Genomic DNA, 22,264 nt, shown 5'->3' with positions numbered 1-22,264 from the left:
GGACTGTGGGTGGTCAAGAGAGAGAAGTCATGGCTGTCCTTTAAGGAAATTCTGATCTGTCCAGCATTTCCCTGTGTTTCCGAGGAACCCCAGTCTGATGAACTATTCAATGGAGAAAGGGTTCCATGATCCAATACCTTTGGGAAATGACGCATATGATATCCTTTCTTGGAAATTCACAATATTTGAGAATATACTAAAGCATCTGAGAAATTCTGCAGTAAAGAAAAACACTTAACTTTATTAAACCCAGCTTTCTCCAAATATATGTGACTGTGAGTTCTCCCTTTTTCAAAAGAAAATTTGGTTAAACTATATGAAATTGTCATTTTAGCAGCAGAGAAGGGTGTGCCCTTGCAATGAGCCCGTTAGGGAAGTGATCTCACGCCCTTTATAGACAGATGCTCCTGGGAGAACTGTGCAGGCCCTGGGCGGTGGGCGTGCGAGGAAGAATGTTTTAAAGTGTACCCGGGATTTGTTTTAATCAGATATGTGAGACACACAGACACAGAAATGATATCAAGAAGGAAGAAGTTCTTATACTCACAGATCCCTAGAGACAGGAGGCATGGCAGGCCAGGCAGGGCCACATGGGGAAGCACCAGGGATGGCCAGGAGGAGAAAAAAGCACAGGCGAGAGCCTTCTATTATGGTTTTTGTGGGAAGGAATGGGAAAAGCAGGGCAGACAGGCTTAGGATTGGTTGGGATGAATAATTTTGGAGGGCTCTGGGACATAGGGACTGCCCCTTGTTGTGTGATGATGAGGGCAGGGGCTAGTGGCTCAGTTGTTAAAGGAGGTTGAGAGCATGGCCTCTGAATTGTTTGGCTTGCCTGTGAAAGGTGTGCTTGCAGAAGAGTTGTTTGCTATCTCTAGGAATTAGCAAGGCCCCAGGTGTGAGAGCATCAAGAATATAGAAAATAAGAAAATACAAAGGACCAGCCCAGGATTTGGCATATGGGGGAGCAGGACGGGAGCATGTTTGGGAATGAGGACACCTAGTCCAGCTTGGCCTTTCATGCACTCTTCTGTCTTCCCCTCCCACAGGGTGAAGCAGTCGGAGCTGTTCGACAGGTGGAAGAGCCTCCAGATGTGCAAATGGGCGATGAACATCTCTGAAGCCAACCAGTTCAAGTACCTGCGATGCGTCTGTCCTTCCCAGCCCTTCTACTCGTGGGGTTCTCCTCTTGCCGCCTCTTCAGATCCTCCTTGTCCTGCCAGGCCCAGCCCCTAGGCGCATCTTCCCCAGAGCTGGTTCTGATTGGGCTTTGGCATCTGGGCCGTGGGGAGGTGTTGGCTCAGTCTACAGGCTGAGGTGGCACCTGCTAGGTGCTGTCCCCTACTTTCTCGCCCTTAGTCCTTGCAGCAGCCTTGCAAGGTTGGTGGTGTCATCTCCAGTACATTTGAGGTTGACTGAGACTCATAACAGTGATTGACTCAAGGTCTCCTGCAGGTCTGTGCATGTTAAGGCACCTGGAGCACCTTGCATGGTCTCACCCCGTTCCCCTGCCCACCACTGGGGCAGCGGCTCTCACTCAGCAGCCCTCTCCTTCCTTCTCGGGCCACTTGGGGTCTTGCAGCCTATATGGATGTTTGAGCCCTGCTGCAGATTATTTTTTGCCCAAGAAGCAACAGCTGTATGTTAAAGTTCTCCTGTCTTTGAGAGCTAAGCAGCTAGCAGAAGCCCAGAAATTCTTTTTGATTAATGGTGAACCAGAGGGTCCTCTCCATCTCTAAAATTCTCTGAGTTTATGGTATTATTTAGTGCAGGTAGACCCTATTTAATGAAATTCGTAGGCTCTTGGGAATGTGTGGGTAAACTGGATTTTGGCAAGTCAGGTCATAGTTTAAATGTACTGGGGAGCTCTCAGCCTGAAGGAATCCTGCCCGGGAGGCTGTGAAAAGCAAATCACAGTAAGGATTTTGTATTTTCTTCATTAGTCATTTGTTCCGGTTTGCTGCAATTCCAGGCCGAGTCTAGAGACCGAGTAATAGATTTAAGTGCTACGTTTTTATTTTTATTTTTATGTATTTATTTATTTTGTTGAGGTCACATTGGTTTATAACATTATATAAGTCTCAGGTGTACATCATCATATTTTGACTTCTGTATAGACTGCTGTGTGTTTACCACCAAAAGTCTAGTTGCCCTCTGTCACCGTAGACATGCGCCCCTTTACCCCTTTTGCTCTCCCCCTGCACACTTCCCCTCTGGTAACCACCAGTCTATTCTGTGTTTGTTTGTTTATCTTCCACACATGAGGGGGATCATACAGTATTTGTCTTTCTCCATCTGACTGATTTTGCTTAGCGTAACACCCTCAAGGTCCACCCATGTCGCAAATGGCAAGATTTCATCTTCTTTATGGCTGAGTAGTATTCCGTTGTATATGTATACCACATCTTCTTTACTCTTTCATCCAAAGTAAGTACATTTTTAGAAATGTGAGTGTTTAAAGTGATGATCCCTGAAGAGCAGGTGCCAGCAGCCCCAAACCAGAGGCCTCTGTGAGACTGTGGAAACCCACCTACGGCCTGACAGTAGTTTGCAGAGACCCATCTGTCATAAAAGTAGAACGTGAACTTGAGCAAAGTGCTGGAAGAGCGGGAAGAGGTCCAAGATCTGTGCGGCAAGTGCAGCCCTGAATCCGCCCCTTAGGAGTGTCACCGTGGGGGCTGTGCAGCAGATGCCCCTGGGGGCCCGTGGGGCCTGAGCGCACTGAGGCTGACAGACACTCGGCATGGACGAGGTCAGTGAGACGCAAGAGGATGTTGTCCAGGCCGAGAGCTGGAGAGAGGCCTTATCGGTGGGGTTCACGTATATAAGGAAATAATGAAGCAACAGGAAGATGACGTGGCAAGAGAAAACAGGGATGAGGGTGGGAGCCTTTGGCAGGGATCAGTGAGCACTCTCGGGGGGAGAGGCTTTGGGCTTGCGGAGACCCTTCTGGAGCTGGGGGTGGAGGTTGGGAGCGGTTTCAGGTGTGGGAAAGGGAGCTGACATCAGGTCAGCTCTAAATGGAAAGACCTTTAAGGCTAGTCGGTTGCCTGCCTTTGTTCTTATTACTAGTTCATTGAACAATGATGAGATTCTTAATTCGGGTTCTCAAGAACCTGGTGCAGTGATGTGGGATGCGGTGGAAGAGCGTGCCAGAAGACAGGGAGGAGTATTCCAGTGACAGGAAAGGAATCCTGTAACTGAAGTATTCCGCCACCTTCCTGCTTACAAATAGACACATTGGCATTCTGGCTTATATATCAGTCACTTGTGAGCTTGGCTAGTATAAGTCAGTCTCCCTCAATGGGGTTTTCTCCAGTGGATTGACAAGATTGAGTTTCTGGACCAGCAAAGCTAAATGGACCAGTTACTAGTTTGTGATGCTGACCCATGACCCCTGCCTGGCCGGGCTTCTGGCCTCCCCTCTGGGAAGCCTCAGTCACATTCTGAAACCATCCACAGGAAAGACCACTTTCTGGGACCAGCAGCCAGCTAAGCTCTCCAGTGAGGTCCCTGTAAGAGATTAAGTCATAAAAGATAATTTGTAAAACCTTCCTGGCTTTGGCAACTTGGAGTCACAGAATTACAGAGGGTCAGAGGTGGAGGAGCCAAACCTGCATTCTACAGATGAGGAAACTGAGGCCCAGAGAGGGGAAGAGACCTGCTCAGAGCCCCATGGCTGGTGGGGACAGAGCAGAAACTAGAACTCAGTCCTCTTGCCACAGTTGGCAGGCCAAGTTTCCATCCCAGACTTTGGGTGTGAACTTTCTAGAAAGCTCCTCTTCAGCTTTTGATAGTGGTCATCATCTGGGCTCCACAGAGAAGGTTCCATTCCTCCCAGGGCCACCTGGACACTGGATGTGACTGTGCTGGGAGACGATGTTGAGGAAAGAAGGCCACTGTGCACTCAGCCCACTGCTGCTGTTTTTGGAGAAAGTGGATCCTCATGGGCACAAAGCCCTGACATGAGAGGATGGCAGTTTGCATCCTTTGTCAAGTCCAGGTCCTCTGAAGCCACGGCATATGGCTTTGGGTCCCCAGGATCCGAGCCCATCACCAAGCCTGGCCGGCACGCCATGGAGAATGCACTGCTGGGTGGAACCCCAGCTGCAGAGAAGAGAAAAGTCAGGCTCGTTGGCCTGGCTGACTCCCAAGCCTGCCTCATCGGCCACATTCTCTCTCGGAGATATTTTTTAAAGCCTGCTTGCACCATCTGAGCTTTAACCCTTCTGTAGCTCATGTTTGAGTGTTTTCGTGAGTGACATCCACAGGGATCTTTTTACTGATTTAAATAATGAATTCCTGGAAATTTCTTTTGGAAGCTAGATTCCACTTTCTGTAGGAAGCCATTCAGTATCAACTCACCATCCCGATTTCTTCTGATCCTACACTATTCCTAAGACAGTTTCTAAATGATTGAAGTATTGCATGTTTTTGTTGACCGTTTGTGTCTTGGTTTTGTGACCCCGTCAGACAGGTAGATGCCTGTCAGAGTCTAACATGGGGGCTGAGTCGAAGCAAGAACTCTGCATCCTGCTGGATTTCCATCGGGGCTGGATAAACAGCCTGTTTCCAGGAAGTAGTAGAATGCTTAGCAGATCCTGAGGAAAGCCTGAATGAGGGCTATTCATCCCACAATTCGCGGGGACCTGCTTGTTAAACAGACTTGTGCATGTGACTGACATTGTGTGGGACCAGGAGAGGCATGGTCCCTGCCATCAAGGGGCTTTCATTCAGGCAGGGCGGGAGTTGGCAGATGATGAAGCGGGTGGGACCCAGTCTGGGCTCCCGGCCTTCAGAGGCCAGTGTGATCGGTGGGGTTGGGGTGGCTGGGAGCTCAGGAGAGAAACCTGGCTAGACCCTGAGAGGTCAGCGTCAGCAGAGGAGGAAAGGCCCGGGCATTGGGCGGGCAAAGGGGGAGGGGACAGCATGAGCAGAGGAGTGGGGGTGCCTAGGGGTGGTGGGAGGGGACGGTGTTCCCTGGTCTCCCCTAGGGGCCTCGGTTCCATGACCCCTCTGTTTGTTGAGAGGCTTTGCTCTGCCCGGTGTCACCAGTCTCTCCCCGTCTGTCTCCTGCCCTGCAGGTCCACTCTGTCCAGGTGCTGTAACGCCCCCTCCTTCCTCTTCACCACCCAGAAGAACACTCCCCTGGGGACGAAGCTCAAGTACGAGGTGGACACCAGCGGCATCTACCACATCAACCAGGAGATCTTCCGCATGTTTCCCAAGGTGCCGCTTTGGGCAGGGCGGTCTCGGTGGGGCGGTGGGGCTGACCCAGTGTGGCCCTCTGTGGCCATGCCCGTGGATTTGGCGTCACTGCGCTGTGTCCTCTGCACACAGGTGCCCTGGCCCTGGCTGGCTATTCTTTTAGGCTCAGTAGACTGTCCTCTGGGGTTCCTAGGGTTCTTTCTAGCACAGTGAATGCCAACTGGCTAGTATTTGAGTGGCTTTTGGCAAGAAAGTGGTTGTAAAATTTTGGTTATTGCGTTGCTTGCAGAGGACATCCTGAAGCTATCTGGGAGGGTGATTAAGCGTTTATCCCCCTCCCAAGGGAGGCACAAGAGCAAAAACATATGTGCAAAGAACGTGTGCACAAGAAGTCACAAACCAATACAAAGCAAGGCACCGAAAGATTGATCTCGTATTGGATGACCTTGGGCAATTATTATGTCCTTCAAGGGCTCGTCTCTTTGTCTCTAACACTGGGTTTTAGACTGGGAATATGTTTGGCTGCCTATAACAGAAAATCTAAAATATCGGAGACTTAAAGAAAATAGACGTTTATTCTTTTCCTGTCACATATAAGAAGTCTGGAGGTAGGCTGTTCATTCAGGGCCAGCATGGCGGCTTCCTGGTCACAGGGACCACAGAGCAACTGATCCGCATGAGCAAACTGCTCAGATCACTGAGGCTCAGGCACACGCACTCACTTCTGGCCTGGTGGCTGCGTCAGACTCTCAGAGAGGAGCCCTGGAGCCTGCATTTTCAGCTGATCCTGATGGTTGCCATCTGAAGGGGAGGAAGGCTCCGTGGGATGTGGTCACAACCACCTCCTGGAGAGAGCCGGCCCAGGGCAGGACTTAGGGGGTCCAGTGTGTAGAAATTCTGAGCGGGGGCATCTTCAGTCTTTCTGGATGAAATCTGAGGGTCTGGGCTGCCCTGCTTCTCCAGGGAGTGCCAAGGAAACGAAGCCCCGGGTTTCCCTGTGTTCTGGTACTCGCACCAGAATGTGCTGGTGAGACTGGGCATCCTGGGGCATCCTGGGGAGGAGCTGAAGGTGGGGAGCTCTCAAACATGCTCTCCCACGTCACAGTGCTGGAGGACGATGGGACACGAGACATGTCTCCGAGGCAGGTATTGCAAGGCCTGGAACATGAGGCTGGTGACAGAGGGTGAACTTACATTTCACACAGGTACTGCCAGTGGGTACACATAGCTCAGATATGACATATGGGTCCAAGGAGGGCTGTGGGTATGGACCGCGGAGAACCAAGGAATTAGAGCTGGGGTTGCCAATGTTCTCCGGAAAGGCCAGAGAGCACATATTTTAGGCTCTGCAGGCCATATGGTCTCTATCACAACTACTCACCCTCATCCTTCTAGCACAAAGCAGCCTTAGACACGCATAAACAAATGAGTGTGGCTGTTCCCAGTTTAGTTCCTATTAGACACTGAAATTTGAATTTTATATAATTTTTACATGTCACGAAATATTCTTTTGGTTTTTTTCCAAGCATGTACAAATATAAAATCCACTCTTAGCTTGCGTGCTGTACAGAAACAGGCAGCCCGTCAGATGTGGCCTGTGGGCCGTAATTTGCCACCCCCTGAATTAGAGCATATGACATAGAAGTATTTCCCAAACCTCCCTAAAGTTGAGTGTTTCTCTGGGTTTGTGAAAAGTACAGCTTCTCGGTCTCCTACCCCGATTCCAGAGGTTCGGAGTCTGTGGTTCTGGGGTAGATCCCAGGAATGTATATTTTCAGAAGGTACCCCAGGTAGTTTTTGATTTACAGAAGTTTGGGAAACAGAATAGAAAAAGCCTTTGATGAGCTCTCAAGGGTGACTTTGGTTTTTTTTCTTTCTGTGGTAAAAGTCAAACAGTCTAGTTTCCCCCACTGGCCATGAGACACCCTTGTTCTCCCTGTCGTGGCCCCGGGGCCTGTCCCTCCAGGGAAAATGGGCCCTGAAGAAGGACAGTCTCCACAGATGGATGCAGCGTCTCCTTCAGATGTAGCCTGCTTCCTGAGGATCCCATCGTGGTGTGATTTTCCATGAGACTCCGTCTGGCAGTTGGTCCCATGAGAAGCCCGAGGCGCTGATGGGGACAGCTCTCGTGCAGGGCTAGCCAGCTGCTGTGCACTGGGAGGAGAGATGCCCAGCGGCCTCCTGGGTGTCAGAGATGGGAGGGACCTTCGGGCCATCTAGTAACCACCTGGTCCCCTGCGCTGAGACACCTCTGGGCCTAGCCCTGCACTGGATCTGCTTTTCATTTACACCAGTGCTTCTCAACCAGGGGCTGTTTGCAGACATTTATCAATGTCTGGAGACATTTTTGTTGTCATGACTGAGGCGTACTCTTGGCATCAAGTGGGGAGAGGCCAAAGATGCTGCTAAACATTCTACAGTGTATAGGATAGCCCCCGACGACAAGGAATGATCTAGTCCAAAATGTCAATAGTGCCAGCTTGAGAAACTGCTTCACACCCTCTCGTTGACACGCACAGGTCACTATTCCTAATTTTACAGATGGAAATCCGAGTCACTGAGAGCTCAAAAAACTTGTCACCCCATTACGGGGGGAAACCAGCGTTAAACTTGGGTCTTTTGACTAGTGTGCCCAGTCCTGGTTTGCCCCAGACTTTCCCAGTTTGACCAAATGTGAGTCCTGCATCCTGGGCGAAGTCCCCCAGACCTGGGCAAACCAGGATGTTTGGTCACCCTACCCTTGACTCCAAGTCTGTGCTCCTGTCCTGTGCGTGTGGCTGCCCAGCTCCACCTGCCTTGGGTTGCCCAGGAGGGGATTATGACCGAGAATAGGGACATGGTGGAACCAAGTCTCCTAACTCTCAAGCCAGTATTTGCTCTTTCCTGCCAACTTGCCTGTGGTCCCCTGGAAAGCATGCCCAGGGAGCCTCTGTGGGCAGCCAGGGCCTAGACCAAGGTAACCCCACCAGCCAAGGTTGACAAAGACAAAGCACTGTGAGGTGGCCACCTGGGTGCTCTCTCGAATGCCATCAGCACGCAGGGTAAGTGCTGGCTCCCCTGCACTCAGAGCTCGTTCTCTGCAGAGACCCCAAGTCCTAGCCTCTCACTGCTCCCCTGATGTGGCCTTGCTTGCACACCCCCAGCCTCTTGTCCCTATTGCTGCCAAGTCCTGGCACCTGTCCCAGTCCATATGACCTTTCTGTCCCAGGCCTGTGTCCTCCCTGTGGAGGAGAAGAGGGTCCACACCTCACCCTGAGCTGAAAGCGGTGAGGGCCAGATTTAGGGCCCTGGTCCTGGGTGGCCCTGCCCCCATCTCTGCTGCTGTCATTCCCCGGAACATCTGCATTAACCATTAAAAAAGGCACACCAGAAGTCATAAGAAGCTGAGCTTCCAGAATTGGGACAACCGAGGGCTTCAGTGCAAGCAGGGCTAGCCATGACCTGCACTCTTCTTACTGGGAACCTAAGGCATCCCAGGGCTTATTGAACAAGGCCGTGGAGACGGGGCTTCCGTTCCAGCTCATTTGTAATTGCCTCTGGAACTGAGAACAAGTCTTTCGACCTCTCTTCTCATCTGCAAAGTGGAATAACCACTTTTCTCCCACATTCCCTACAAGGCTGTCTCAGGGGGCCGTGAGGAGTAGAGGTGGACATGGGGATGGAGGTGAGAGCACCAGGTGAAGGCTGGGGTGGCACTGCCTCTGACAGCTGTGCTCCTGTCTCCCCAGGACATGCCCTACTACCGGTCCCAGTTTAAGAAGTGTGCGGTGGTGGGCAACGGGGGCATCCTGAAGAACAGTCGCTGCGGGAGGGAGATCAACAGCGCCGACTTTGTCTTCCGGTAAAAGAATCGCCGTGGGTCTGCACCTGCCGCTTCTGCCCCCATGGCCGTCTTCCTCTGTGCCCCTCCCCCAAGGGGTGCCCCATCCCCCCGCCCTAATGCTGCCCTTCAAGTGATCAGTCCCCACCCCTGCAGACCCTCAGGCTCTGGATTGTCCCTTCCTCTCCAGCCCTGTCCCTTTGGGCAAGTGGTTGAACCTCTCACGTCCTCAGTCTCCACATCTGCAGAATGGGAAGTGTGTAGAGAGCAAATGACATAACAGATGTGAAGACCCTGAGGACTCGCAGGGGCCGTGCAGGTCTGTTGGTGAGACTGTCTGGGTGGCCACTTCCCTGGTTGGGTTCTACCCTTCCAGAAGCAGTGCTTGGAACTAGGACAGCTCATGGCTGACCAGTATTGACTTCACCCTGTTTAACTAAGCTAGAGACTGGTCCCTGTATTTCTTCTTCCTTATGTAGAGCCCCGTCTTATCTCTTTGGGGATCCTTGCTTACATCTTTAGCCTGGAGAAAGAAGATGAGTTGAAAATAAGAGCCTAAAGCCAAGAGACTTGGGCTGAGGCTGCAATGGGATCTCATGGGTCACGGATCCACAATCATTGGGCCACTCAGGGTTGGTGGAGGAAGGGGTCGAACTTGCCCCTCCATGCTCAGGCCATAGAGAACCCACCCAGCTGGCTTCCTCTGTATCCCTCTGCTCAAATGGTCACCATCCCTTCCCTCCCTGCACCCTCACCCTCGCCCACTCCCCAGCTCCATCTAGAATGACTCACCACATGCAGTCAGGCTGCCTTGCCTCTTTTGCAGATGCAATCTACCCCCCATCTCGGAGAAGTACACCATGGATGTCGGGGTGAAGACGGATGTGGTCACTGTGAACCCCAGCATCATCACAGAGAGGTCAGTGGCCCTCTTTCTAGACCTAGGCTGTTCAATATGGTAGCCATTCATCACATGTGTCTACTGGGCATTGGAAATGTGGGTATCCAGATTGAGATGTGCTGTCTATAATCGTAAAATGCACACCCGATTTCAAAGACTTAATATGAAAAAGAGGATAAACCATATCTCATTAATTTTTTATATTGATTACATGATGAAATAAATGATAGTATTTTGGGTATATCAGGTTAAATAAAATATGTTATAAAATTAATTTCACCCATTTCTTTTTACTTATTTAAATGTGCCTACTAGAACATTTAAAACTACATATGTGGCCTGCGTTATATTTCTTTTGGACAGCGCTGGCCTAGACTGTCTTTACCTAGAGATGGGCCAGAGAGCTTTCTAGAGTGTGACTGGCAGGCAGCTCCCTAAGGGGTGTGTCCATGCAGCACTGGGGAGAAGCTGCATGCAAAGATCTCACCGCCCCTGGCTCTCCTCCCGGAGTCTGTCTGCGAGGCCCCAGTGGAGGGGGTTAATGTGTTAAAACTCCAACCCTGGCATAGTCACACCTCCAGGTCAGATGAAGGGTAAGAGAGGGCACCGCAGGAGAGGACAGAAGGGGAGTTGTTAGGTTGGGTCAGATGCTGGGGAGCATTTCCAGAGTCAGCGGAGTGAAGGAGCATTCAGACAGGTATGAGAGGAGCCCACCGGAGGGCTGTTTAGAAAAAGGTGAGTGAGAGGCTGGGGGAAGGAACGGCTGGGAGGACAGGCAGCTGTGTTTGGTGTCCTTCATTGGGGATCTTGGGGAAGACAGTACAGGTGAAAGCCCTCACTCCCTGGCCACTTCCCGTCCGAGCCCACCCTGGTCCACCCTCATCCTTTTGGGTTAAGCACTGCCCTCCCCCTGCAACCTCACACTAGATATTTGTCCCTTTGGGTCCAGACTGCATTCTCCCACACCCTCTAACAAAAATTTAACGGTCCCCAGGAAGGCGGGACGTTCACCTGCTGAGGTGACAGGAGTCCCCTGTGTCCAGTGGAAAGAGCCCAGGGTAGGGGGGTGGGGGAAGTGAGGGCACAGAGCCCGGGGCAGGACGGCCGACCCTCTCACTCGCGCCCCCGCCCCTCGGCAGGTTCCACAAGCTGGAGAAGTGGCGGCGGCCCTTCTACCGCGTGCTGCAGGTTTATGAGAACGCGTCGGTGCTGCTGCCAGCCTTCTACAACACGCGCAACACCGACGTGTCCATCCGCGTCAAGTACGTGCTCGACGACTTCGAGTCGCCGCAGGCCGTCTACTACTTCCACCCGCAGTACCTGGTCAACGTGTCGCGCTACTGGCTCAGCCTGGGCGTGCGCGCCAAGCGCATCAGCACCGGCCTCATCCTGGCCACGGCGGCGCTCGAGCTTTGCGAGGAGGTGCACCTGTTCGGCTTCTGGGCCTTCCCCATGAACCCCTCGGGCCTCTACATCACCCACCACTACTATGACAACGTCAAGCCCCGCCCGGGCTTCCACGCCATGCCCTCGGAGATCTTCAACTTCCTGCACCTGCACAGCCGCGGCATCCTCCGCGTGCACACGGGCACCTGCAGCTGTTGCTGAGGGCGGCGGGGCGGCCAGCCGTGCTCGGCAGACAGAACCTCTCTCCTCCTCTCACTGTTGCGCCGGGCAGTGCCAGGGCCTGGCGGTTAGGCTGTCACTCCCTCCGTAGTTCAGTTCCGTACTTGGGTCCTGTGGGCCGGGAGGCAGGAATCCGGCTGGGGCAGAGTGAGCTCTGCGCTAGGCGTCCTGAGCCTCAGCCTGGGCCCTGTGTCTCTGCCCTGCCCACAGGTAGCATGCTGCTGGCCCACGCCTCACGATCTGAGCCCTGGGGATTGCAAGTGAATAAAGCACATTTCCACTCAATTTTAGCATCCCAGAGAGCACAAACGGTAACGGCCTTGTCGCAGCTAAAGGAAGGCCCTACAGAGAATGGAAAAGAGGGAGACCAAACCTGTGAGCATGGTCAATATTTAATTCAGACTTTTGGATTCCTGAGTTTCTTCCGAGGCCTCAGCCATGAATTGCTATCTAGAATCTCAAAGCTTAGAGGCCAAGCCAGCAGCCAGACCTTCCTGGAGTGGCTCAGAGAGGTCCAGGGACTTATTGACCAAGGTCACTCCAACTGACGGAGTCTGTTAAGTGATGCAGTGAGATCGAATGCAAGGCCTGTGTGGTAGGATCTTCCCCGAGAGACCATCAGCTGAGGAGAGCCACACCCTCCAAATACATCCTCAGACACACAGTCTTGGTGCCTCCAGGTTCAATCCTGCATTTGATCTTCTGATGAGAAGGAAATAAACCTGACCAGCCATTTGCACTAAGGTTTTCAAGCCAATGTTATTGACTGAATAAGTGCTTAGCGATTTGCTTCCTTTTCTGTCTCCTTATTTTCAGCTGTTTTAACCAGGAGTTATTTATAAGATCTGTTCCCCTCTATGTTCCTGAACTCTGCAGAATCCTGCTCTGTCGTGTTCCTGAATTGGAACCGTAAGGCTCCGGGCTGGAAAGTGCTGACATATAACTGGTGAGCCTAGCAGATAGAAGCGCCTCATGGCCTCTGACACCAGCATCACGGAGGGTTCAGCTGGAAAGGCAGGACTTCCCACATGGCACAGCCTGGCGGCCTTGAGCATGTGGACCTGTAGGCCTGCACTTTGGGAAGTTAGCTGTCATTTCAGCGAGGCTGACGGGTTAACATGTCATTTCACGTCTGACATTCATTCTCTTTGCTTCCCCCGTGGTGGTTCCACCATTAATGCGGCTGTGCCTAAGAGACCCTGATGGTGAATGGCCTTAGAACTTAGGTTTGTGGAATCAGAGAATGTTCTGCTGGAGGGCTTTCGGCCCCCTCCCGTCCCCTCTCTCCCTCCTTCCCTCCTTTCTTCCCTCCCTCCCTTCTTCCCTCCCTCCTTTCTTCCCTCCTTCTCTTAAACATTTCCAGAAGCCTTTTCTGCTTTTCTCTGGGACATGATGACAAATAAAGGCAGAATCTCTGTCTTCTCGGGGTGGAGGGCTGACCATAAACAGATTCCAGCCCCCCATGCTGGGTGGTCTGAGGAGGAGGAGGAACTGTTAGAGGACAACAGGGGGCGGGGACTTCCATCCCATCACCTCTTTACAGGCAGAGCAACAGGCCCAGCCAGCGACAGACAGAGGAGAGTGCTGTCCCCGGCCTCTGGGCTCCCCATCCCAGGCTCCTGTCTTAGCAAAACCTCTTCGTCTTGATTTGTGGTTCATGTTGGTGGGTTGTTAAGGAATGTGTGTTCCATGCACAACACTGTTCTAGCTGCTGACCTTTCACCTTTGCTCTGAGCCCTGATATCAACTAGGAAAACCTCAGGCTGCTCTGAGTCTCAGTCTGCTTGTCTGTAAGAGCAGGAAAGCAACCAATGAGACAAAATAGGCTCAAGTACTTGGTAAAATAGGAAAAAGTATGCAAGGACTGCAGATGGTTATGCTTTCTTGGGCTCTGCCTGTTTGTCCTAAGAGCTTCTGGGGAAGATTCTAGTTAACTGAGGTTTCCAGCCATTTGTGGTTCATTGAACCCAGTTCTTGAGACCATGGAATACCAGAACTGGAAGGCTCTTAAAGACCATTTTGTCACACTTAAGGAAACAGGCCCAGGACAGGGAGGTGACCTGGGTCGAGTCATGCCTGGGGCTCTAATGAGTGGCTGCTGTGGACAGACCCCTCTACCGGAAGCCCTCTGGGTGATGTTTACGTTCCAGGTGGGGCAGTGGTTGGGGACAGGATCCTTTCTAAGTCAGCCCTCAGGGTTCTCACGGCCGAGGGTGTCATGAGAAGGCATCTGCCCCAACCAGGGCCCTCGTAAGAGCTGGGATGGAGCCTAAGGATCCATCCCATGTAGGAGTTGGGACTCCTGACTCATGGTCCTATGTCTGCCTGCCGGCCTTAAGACAAGTCCTTCCTCTGCCTTAAGGTCTCAGCTTCCTCATCTCTACAACTAGAAGCTTAGCAAAGATTTCTAGGGTGTCTATAATTTCTAATTTTTTTTGAGGCATTCATGATGTATGAATCTAAGCCATAAATAATATTTATTATAATAGCTAAGATTTGCACACTCTCATTCTGTGTCAGGCCCTACACTGAGCACTTTCTTGGCATTATCTCCTGTAGTCATCCGTCCCCTTAGGTAAGAAAGCTCCCACTGGCCAAGTGAGGAGACTGAGGCTCAGAGTGATTGCCCAGGGTCAGGCACCCAACGGAGAGACTGCACCGGGTCTGTAGAACGCCAAAGCCCGTGCTCCAAGCCTCTGTCTTGGCTGCTTCCTAGCCAGCATCGCCAGGGCTGGAACAAGAGGGATCCTGACCGAGATGCCGCTGCAGGGTGGTGCGGGGCCCTGCTCTAGGGACAAGTGCTCTAGGAGGCTGTCATGGGTCCAGGAGGCAGTCTCTGCTTGTCCTCCCCCAACCCCACCCTGGGAGCAGCACTAACCCACCCGCAGTAGAATGTGTGCCTTTCTGGCACTGGAGGGGAGCTGAGGCCATCTCCGCATTTTGCAGGTGAGGAGAGATGCCCAGAAAGGGTACATGTTAAATGACAACATGCTGAGTGACTTGTCCAAGGCCACGTGGCTAGCTAGTGCCTCAACTGGGACTCAGAAGTCTCCTGACTTCCAGGCTCCCTTGCTCCTGCAGCCAATGTTTGTAGGAAGAACTTTCTTCAAAGGCTCAGAGAGACCTGGGCATTGACTCAAGAAGCTGCCATCATGTCCCTCGCAGTCCCAGTCACCATCCCGCCACGCAGTGCAGACTACCAGTTAAGTTCTTATTTAAGGGAAATAGATTCCCCACAAAAAAAAAACAGCCGTCGTGTCTTCATCTGTGCTAAACCTGCTGCTCCAGGGTTGAAAGGCAGCAAAAACAAGTAAACGACTCAGTGCTTAGCCAAGCAGAAAGGAAGGTGGCTCAAGGTCAGATGCAACCTCTGAGATGGTTCAGCAATGCCGCTGCGGCAACTGTGCCCGCTGATTGCCTGGTGCCGCAGAGAACGGGCGTCTCATCGCCCTTGACTTTGCTGAGCGTGGGGAGGAGGCAGGGGCAGCGTTTCCTGACAGTTGAGGGAGAGCACAGAGCTGGCTTCAGCCAGGCGTTCAACACATATTTATTGAGCTCTCCTCCTGTGCCAGGCATTGTGCTAGGTGCGGGGGAACTAGTGATGAGCACAAGGTAGCCCGCGTCCTCCTGGCACTCGCGGTGCAGTGGGCGTGTCCAGACACTGAACCAACAGTCCCACAGGCGCACATAGGAGCTGTGCTGAGAGCTGGGAAGTCCCAGCTCTGGGACGGTTATGGGGTGAGGTGGACAAGGGCATGCAGGAGTCAATCCTGAATTCTCAAGGTGGGTAGGAGAAAGATGGTAGTGCCAAAGCAGTGGACACTTCTCAGGCCTCATCCTTGACATCCCTGTGACGTGTGACGGGAGTGACCTCACTGGTCTTTTTGAGTCCTCTCCTCTTTTGTTTCCTAAGGAACCACCGTCTCCCGACTTGCCTCCTATCTCTGAACGCTCCTGCTCGGGCTCTTTAATTGATTCATCTGTGAAGCTTCCACAGGGTTCACTTCTCTTTCTAGGAGTCTTCCTGCAGAAATCTCATCTAATCACAGCCTCGGGTATCTCCTGTCCTTGCATCTAAACCCCTTACCTGCAGGCCACTTCTCCCTTGGAGCATCAGAAGCGTGCTCACGGTGGCCTCCTGGACCCTATACCTGCAAGCATCTCAAACCTCAGCATGTCCTCAACTGGTAGAGTTAAAAGGACAATCTGGACTCAGAGTTGCCTTCTGCCGCTAACTAGTTGGGTGACCTTGGGGGAGCTGCCGGAGCCCCTGGAGGCTCTGATTTATCATCTGAGGAGTGAGGCCAGGGTGCCAGCCCCACCAGCTGTGGCGAGGGTTAAGTGAGATAAGGTTGCACAGTGCCTGGCACATCCTAGACACCCAATGAGCGCAGCTTCCCTCTGCCCTCCCCCTCCCCTATCATCCCCCAGTGGATGGCTCTATTGCACCGCTGGCCTCTCAGCCCAAAACCTGGGTCACGCTCGGCTCTTCCTCCTCTTCACCTTCTATGTCTATTTGTGCACCAAATCTCGTTAATTCAGACTCATAAATATCCCTTGAATCCATTCCCTACCTGCATTCCCACTGCCCTAAACTCAGGTCCTTCTGACTGATCTTTCTGCTTCCAGAGAATTGCCTTCTGGAAACACCTTTGGAGGAGCCCATTGCCCATCTGTACCATATAGTCTAGATGCCTTGCCCAGACGTGCAGGCATGTCTCAAGCTGACTCACTCACCTTCCAAGAGACCCTCCTGCCACCTCCCTGCCCCCTCATCCTCCTCCAGGCGCTGTGCCTTTGCACAAGCTGGTGGAAATGTCTGGAATGGCCCCCTACTCCCGCCTCCCTCTCTCCTCCCCTTCATCCTATCACTTTTGCAGATGATGTCAGGTTTGGCCCCTGTGTCCTCCCCTCCGTGAACCTGGGCTGGGCACTCTCTCCTCTGCTTCTGTAGCACCCATCACTGACTTCTGTCGAGACGTCCTCATTGCTCACACATGGGCATCCCTGTGTCCTTGGCCGAGGGTCCATCCTTTCACTGAGGGAAAGCACCGTATCTGGCTTATCTTTGTGCCCCAGCACTGGCACAGAGCCACGTGTTTACTATAGCAATGGGGTCTCTGGTTACCTGGTGGGCTCCAGCGGTTCAGAAGACCCCATTAATAAACCGAGTAACACCCTGGGGAAATTGTTAGCTTAAGAGAGTCCTCCGTTGATTATTTTTTTGCCTAGTATCTTCCATGTGGGAAGCACTGAGCTATGTGAAGACTCCCCTGCCTGTCCTTAGGGGGCTTGGGGCTCTGTGGCTGGCTGGCTGGTGTCTGGCTGGCTGCATCACGCAGTCTCTGATACCCTCATGTTTCTCCCCATTATCTCCCCACTCGCCCCCTACTGTCATCGTGTATCTGCTTCTTGCCCGCTAACAACCCTCTTTCTCTAGTTTAAGCAAAACAGGGAAAGGTTTCCTTTTTTCTTCCTTTCCTCAAAACAAAATAGATTCGTCAGGATCTTGTATTGCTGTGCTGAGCTGCAGGCTGGGTAGCAGTATATCAGGGACTTATCAAGAGTGTCACAAAAACAAGTGGAAGATGCTGTATTTATTGGCTGGGAAACGGATGAGCTGAGCTTTGCAAAGTATCTGCTCCAGATGCCCAGTGGAAGGCCGGGAGCTTGGTGGTGCGGCGGGGGTCTTTCCTTGTGGGGAGGGGATGGTGCTCCTCTGAGTTCACCACACACCTTGGCCTCTCTTACTGCAGCCAGGGCACCCCTCCCGCAGGAGGCTGGTTGTGGCTTAGGGGCCAGAAGAGGTCAGGCTAGGGGTGTGCTGATGGCCAGAGTGTGCCTTCCCTTGTTCTTTGGAGCTCTGGTCAAGCCAGGCCAGTGTGTAGAGGTTGAGTGCGTCCTCCGAGGCATCCTGATAAAGCGGTGTGGTCTTTAAAGGGTGGACCGTAGATCCCTGTGTCAGAATCCCGGGGAGCTTGTTAAACCCCAGCCTCTGGACTTGGAACCAGCAGGCGCGCCATCCCCGGGTGGTCCTGGAGCACGCATCCGCCTGAGAGCCGCGCTCGTCACTGCCTGCGGTTCAGTGGCTGCTGCCAGGCGAGTGGTGATGTCTGGCCTGAAATTCAGACTAGAGCCTCAAGCGAGAAAGGAGTGAAAACAAGAATCTGGCACACAACCCAATTTCTGGGTTTTCTATAAATAAGAATATAAAATATAACCCGCTATTAAACTAGCGACAAAAATTAACTGCTCAGGAATCTCTAACATTTACAAAATCTGTTTAGGCCTCAACACTCAGAGATTCTTTTTTTTTTTTTCTATTTTTAATTGTGGCAAAATACACATAAAATTTACCATCTTAACCCTTTTTAAGTGTACAGTTCAGTGGTGTTAGGTACATTCACATTGTTGTGCAACCAGTTTTCCAGAACCGTTTTCATCTTGCAAAACTAAAACTCTATACCCATTAAAAGGACAACTCCCCGCTTCCCCCTCCACCCATACCTGGCAACCACCGTCCTACTTTCTGTCTCTGTGGATTTGACCATTCTGGGTACCTCATATATATGGAATCATACAGTACCTATTTTTCTGTGACTGGCTTATTTCATATAGAATCACTTATGTACAGGCTGTTCTCAAAGGACATTAACTGTTTTCAGTGTCCCTATAGTAGAATTGTGATTTTAGTTTTTGTCTGGAGCCGTTGTCCTGGGCCCTCGGTCCGTCCCTGGCTTCTGGCGACCTTGGCCCCTTTGCTGTGGGCCAGAGTGGACCTGGTCTTGCTTTGCTAGCTGGGCTCAGCTCTCCTGGCCAGCCAGTGCCCCGAGAGGCAGCAGTCCTGCCCATCTTTTATAAGTCTTTACGTATTTCCCCTGCGTAGTCTGTTCTGTGAACCATCTTTTTTTCATTTCAGAAAAAAGAGAAAGAGAGAAATGTATATTACCATGACTTAGCTCTTGGCACAAAAGCCAGAAAAGTGACTGTCTCTCTCTTTCCAGTCAGGGGATGGTTCCCTTGGCAACCAAGTAACTCATTTCCTTCAACTAAATGACTTGCTCAGCTTTGGGGTAAAAGTTTGATTTCTTCTAGAATTGTGGTTCTCAACACTGTGTGCAAGTTAGAGTCACCGGGGGATCTTTGTAAAATAACCCCCATGCTAGGTCCTCACTTTCCCAGGGGATCGGACTCAGTTGGCCTGGGGCTGGGGCCCTGTATCCTTATTTTAAGAATCTCCTTAAGTGGTTCTTTGCACACTGCTTGCAACTCATTGCCCTGAGGCTGCACATTGGAGTCATCTGAAGAGGTTTAAGAAATCCTTGTGCTTGGACCCCACCCCTAGAGGTTCTGACCTGGCTTGTCTGAGGTGTGACCCGGGTATTAGGGTTTTTCAAACTCTGGGTGATTCGAGCATGCATCCAAGGTTGAGACCCGCTCTTCTAGGTCGGCAGTTCTCAGACTTGAACCTGCGTCCGCATCGCTGGGATAGGTCATTGATTCTGGACCCCACCCGCCATCTTTGATTTGGTGAACCTGGCGTGGAGCCTTTCTCACCAGCTCCCAAGCGAGGCTGATGCTGGTCCTGGGACAACACTTCCCTCCTTTCCCACCTTGCTTTGGAAAAGGCTCACCTTGAAACCAGCTAGTTAGTACCTGGTTCCAGCCTCAATCTCTTCTCTCTCCAACTGGAGGCAAATCCTCTGCCCCTTCCCTCTGAAGACGCCCCAGCAGTGTGTTCCCAGTGAGAACTTTATTCCCACGGCAGCTCAGAATCACGCATTCAGCCGCAAAGTTTATAAGAACCTCTGAACATCTTGGCTTGATAAAGGAGAAAATCATTACTATTTTACTGAAACAAGGTCAGAGCACCCCTCACTTCCCAGGACCACTTATCCAGCAAGTTCATTCAGCCCCGGGGGAGCTGGGGACTCAGGTGAAGGAAAATTAATTTTGAGCCCCTGAAATAGATGCTATAAAGCTCTGTATCAAAGACCAAACATTTTGCTGAGAGCAGATCCCTCACGGCGGTCACTTTAATTTTAAAGTTAATTCTAGTGAACTTGGTTCTGGTTCCTAATAATAAAGCAAACTAAGAGACTGATAACAGGTGCTAGATAGAGCAAGAAGTGGCAGCTAATAGCCTAATAGTAATGGCATTAAAAAGACCAAAACTATCTCAGAAAACACCAAGTGATCTGGAGCCGTTTAGTGGAGGAGCAAATAGTTTAGTGGAGGGGCAAACAACGCCGAGGTCTCAACAAAGCATTTCAGGTCAGTTCACCCTGCCCTGTGCACAGCCGTGCAGGGGTACAAAAACCCTCCAACAGCGTTCACTGCTCTGTGTGAGAAGCCAGAGGAGCATCTCAGCCCCTTGAGCATTATTTCCATCCCTAAACACTTAAAAGACCTTCATAGAAATCTTGGTGCTTAAAAGACTCCCTCCATTATCTTGAAGTTCAGGAGGGTGAGAGAGTTCGTGTCTGCTGATGCCGGATGAATGAGATGGGTGACCTCCCTCTTTTGGCCTTGCATTTTCCCTCTGGCTTTGGGGATTCTCTCTGGCTACCCCCCCTCCCCCGAGAAAAAAGACAGGAGGAGGGGGAAGTGCCCCTTCTCCCTTCCTACCTTAAAAGGAACGTGCAGCCTGGTCAATGGAGGTGACAGGGGAACCTTTCTGCATCCTTCCTCCACCTGTGGCCTCCTTATGGCACGTGGGAGGGGGGATTGGGACCTCCATGGGGGCTGGAGCCGGCCCCTCAGTACTCAGGCCTAAGTTTTTTTGTGAATTTAAGGATACGACTTTCTTTCCCCTGCAGGAAATACTTCTACCTTCTAAACACCTTCACCATCCGTTTTCTCCCCCAGCCTCACTGTATCCCTACGAGGAGGGTGGGGCAGGTGGTGGCATCTCTACTTCACTGAGGCCCAGAAAGGTGACAGTGGTGTGCCTCAGGTCACACGGGGTTGGTGGTGGAGCTCTGGGGTTGGGTGCCTATGCTTCCCCGGGGGCAGGGGAGGTGGCCAGTGTCCTGCTCGAGCCACCGAGACCCTTCTGTTTTCTTCCCTCTATGGTGGTTGGGCTGTTTGGAGTCTGGTCCAGGCCTGGGCTTTACTCCTGGCCTCACGCCCTGCCCAGCATCTGTGTGGAAGGGCCTGTTGGTATTCATTCCTCTCTGGGCCCCAGGCCCTGGGCACCCAAAGCCAACAGCATTGGGTGGCTGTCCCTGGTGGGGCGGGAGGGGTGGCAGTTATACTTGGCAGAGAGTCACCCAAGGCCACAGGCCTGAGCAAAGTGGGAGCATGGAGGGAGTTGGCATCAGGCCTGGTGATGCCAGCCCCCTGGTGCTGTGGCCTTTGGGGAGGAGGCTGGTGGGTTCCCCAGTGGCAGCTCCTGACAGCCTACCTGGGAGCCAGCCCTCCTGCATCTTTTCCAGCAGAACCCTCGGCCCCCACTGTGGCTGGCTTCTGAACAAGTCCCTCTGCCCAAGGCCACTTTGTGGGGCAGCTGGTCCTCCCTGGGGCTCCCACACTCTGCACACACATTTTAAGAATGCGGTGGGGGCTCGGTGGCCTGCGGACTCCCTTTCAGGACTGACCTCCCTTCAGAAAGCCATAACTCTTCTTCAAAGCTGTATTGTTTGAACTGTGAAATATGTGTATATGTATTTTTTTTTTGGAACTAACACTTTAACTCAATGAGCATACAGTGGGTTGTTCAGTGCTGCAGTTTGGAGTCAATCTCATGCCACCTTGCTCCCAAAGTGAAGACAGGACGGACAGTGGGCGTCAGCAGAGGAACTGTAGAAACCTTTTGCCCTGCAGCCACGTGCCCACTGCCCTGCGCCTGCATGTGGCTTCAACCAGGCTTGATGTCAGTTTCCAGGAGGGGCTCACGTGAAGGCAGCCAGCGGAGTTTGTACCTGATGGGTTGGTGGCACTGACTCATCCCTCAGTGGCCTCCTATGTGTGAAGATGGAGTGCACATGGTCATGACGTCCGGGTGCTCCTCGGCCCCGTCCCTCCCTTGCTTTCCTCTGCCAAGAGCTGAATCACGCTGCACTGCGCTCTGTAGAGCCTTTCCCACTGGAGAAGAAAAGGGAGACCGAGATGTCATTTGCTGGGATGTGGACAAACTCCATCTGTGTGTGGAGCTGGGGCATTGCTTAAAAAAATCCCTCTCTTGCTCTGTTGATTTGTTCCCTCCCCTCGTCCTGGAGAGAGATGCTCTGTACCATTCCCAAGAGTGTGTGTGGGGAGGTGGGGCTGCAGCCCTTATCGTATGTTCATGCAATGTTGTTCTGGGAGGAGGGTTCATACAAACTCCTGCAGCGTAATTCGAGCCTGTGTGTGGTTGTCCTTGAGTGATTCTGAAGTGATAACTGTGACTTATGCCTAAGAACATAATCAGGGTAATTTGTATCTGTCACTGTGTTTGAAAAGCCCTCAATTTCCACCCAATAAAACCAGTTGAATGGTTCATCTAGCAAACTCTTTGGACGTGGGCATGTGTGTGTTTGTGTTTGGGGATTGGGCCGGATGAGGCTGACGCAGCACAGCCCGATGTGGGGAAGCCACCAGGTCTTTCGAGGAACGCACGGCCATCCTGGGCATATCTTTGGGCAGTGTCGGGGGTACGTGAGGATCAAGAGGCCTGTCTGTGTCCGGCAGGAGTGACAGTCTAAGCAGGGGGGCAGGTGGCTCGCAGGAAG

General features: G+C 52.1%; 1 protein-coding gene across 2 annotated transcripts in view; it reads left to right on the top strand.

The window, feature by feature from the left end:
- Nucleotides 1-22,043, top strand: part of ST8SIA5 (ST8 alpha-N-acetyl-neuraminide alpha-2,8-sialyltransferase 5) — a 70,279-nt gene extending 48,236 nt beyond the window's left edge. For both annotated transcript variants that reach the window (XM_008525207.2, XM_008525206.2), the window contains 5 exons: nucleotides 1,047-1,133; nucleotides 5,082-5,226; nucleotides 8,934-9,046; nucleotides 9,852-9,944; nucleotides 11,066-22,043. In XM_008525207.2, the coding sequence (XP_008523429.1) occupies nucleotides 1,047-1,133; nucleotides 5,082-5,226; nucleotides 8,934-9,046; nucleotides 9,852-9,944; nucleotides 11,066-11,534 (907 nt within the window). In that variant the 3' untranslated portion in view covers nucleotides 11,535-22,043. The remainder of the gene's footprint in view (nucleotides 1-1,046; nucleotides 1,134-5,081; nucleotides 5,227-8,933; nucleotides 9,047-9,851; nucleotides 9,945-11,065) is intronic.
- The last annotated feature ends 221 nt before the right edge of the window (nucleotides 22,044-22,264 follow it).

Source organism: Equus przewalskii, chromosome 7 (genome assembly GCF_037783145.1).
Source record: "Equus przewalskii isolate Varuska chromosome 7, EquPr2, whole genome shotgun sequence".
NCBI lineage: Eukaryota > Metazoa > Chordata > Mammalia > Perissodactyla > Equidae > Equus > Equus przewalskii.
This window is presented reverse-complemented; position numbering and strand designations above follow the sequence as displayed.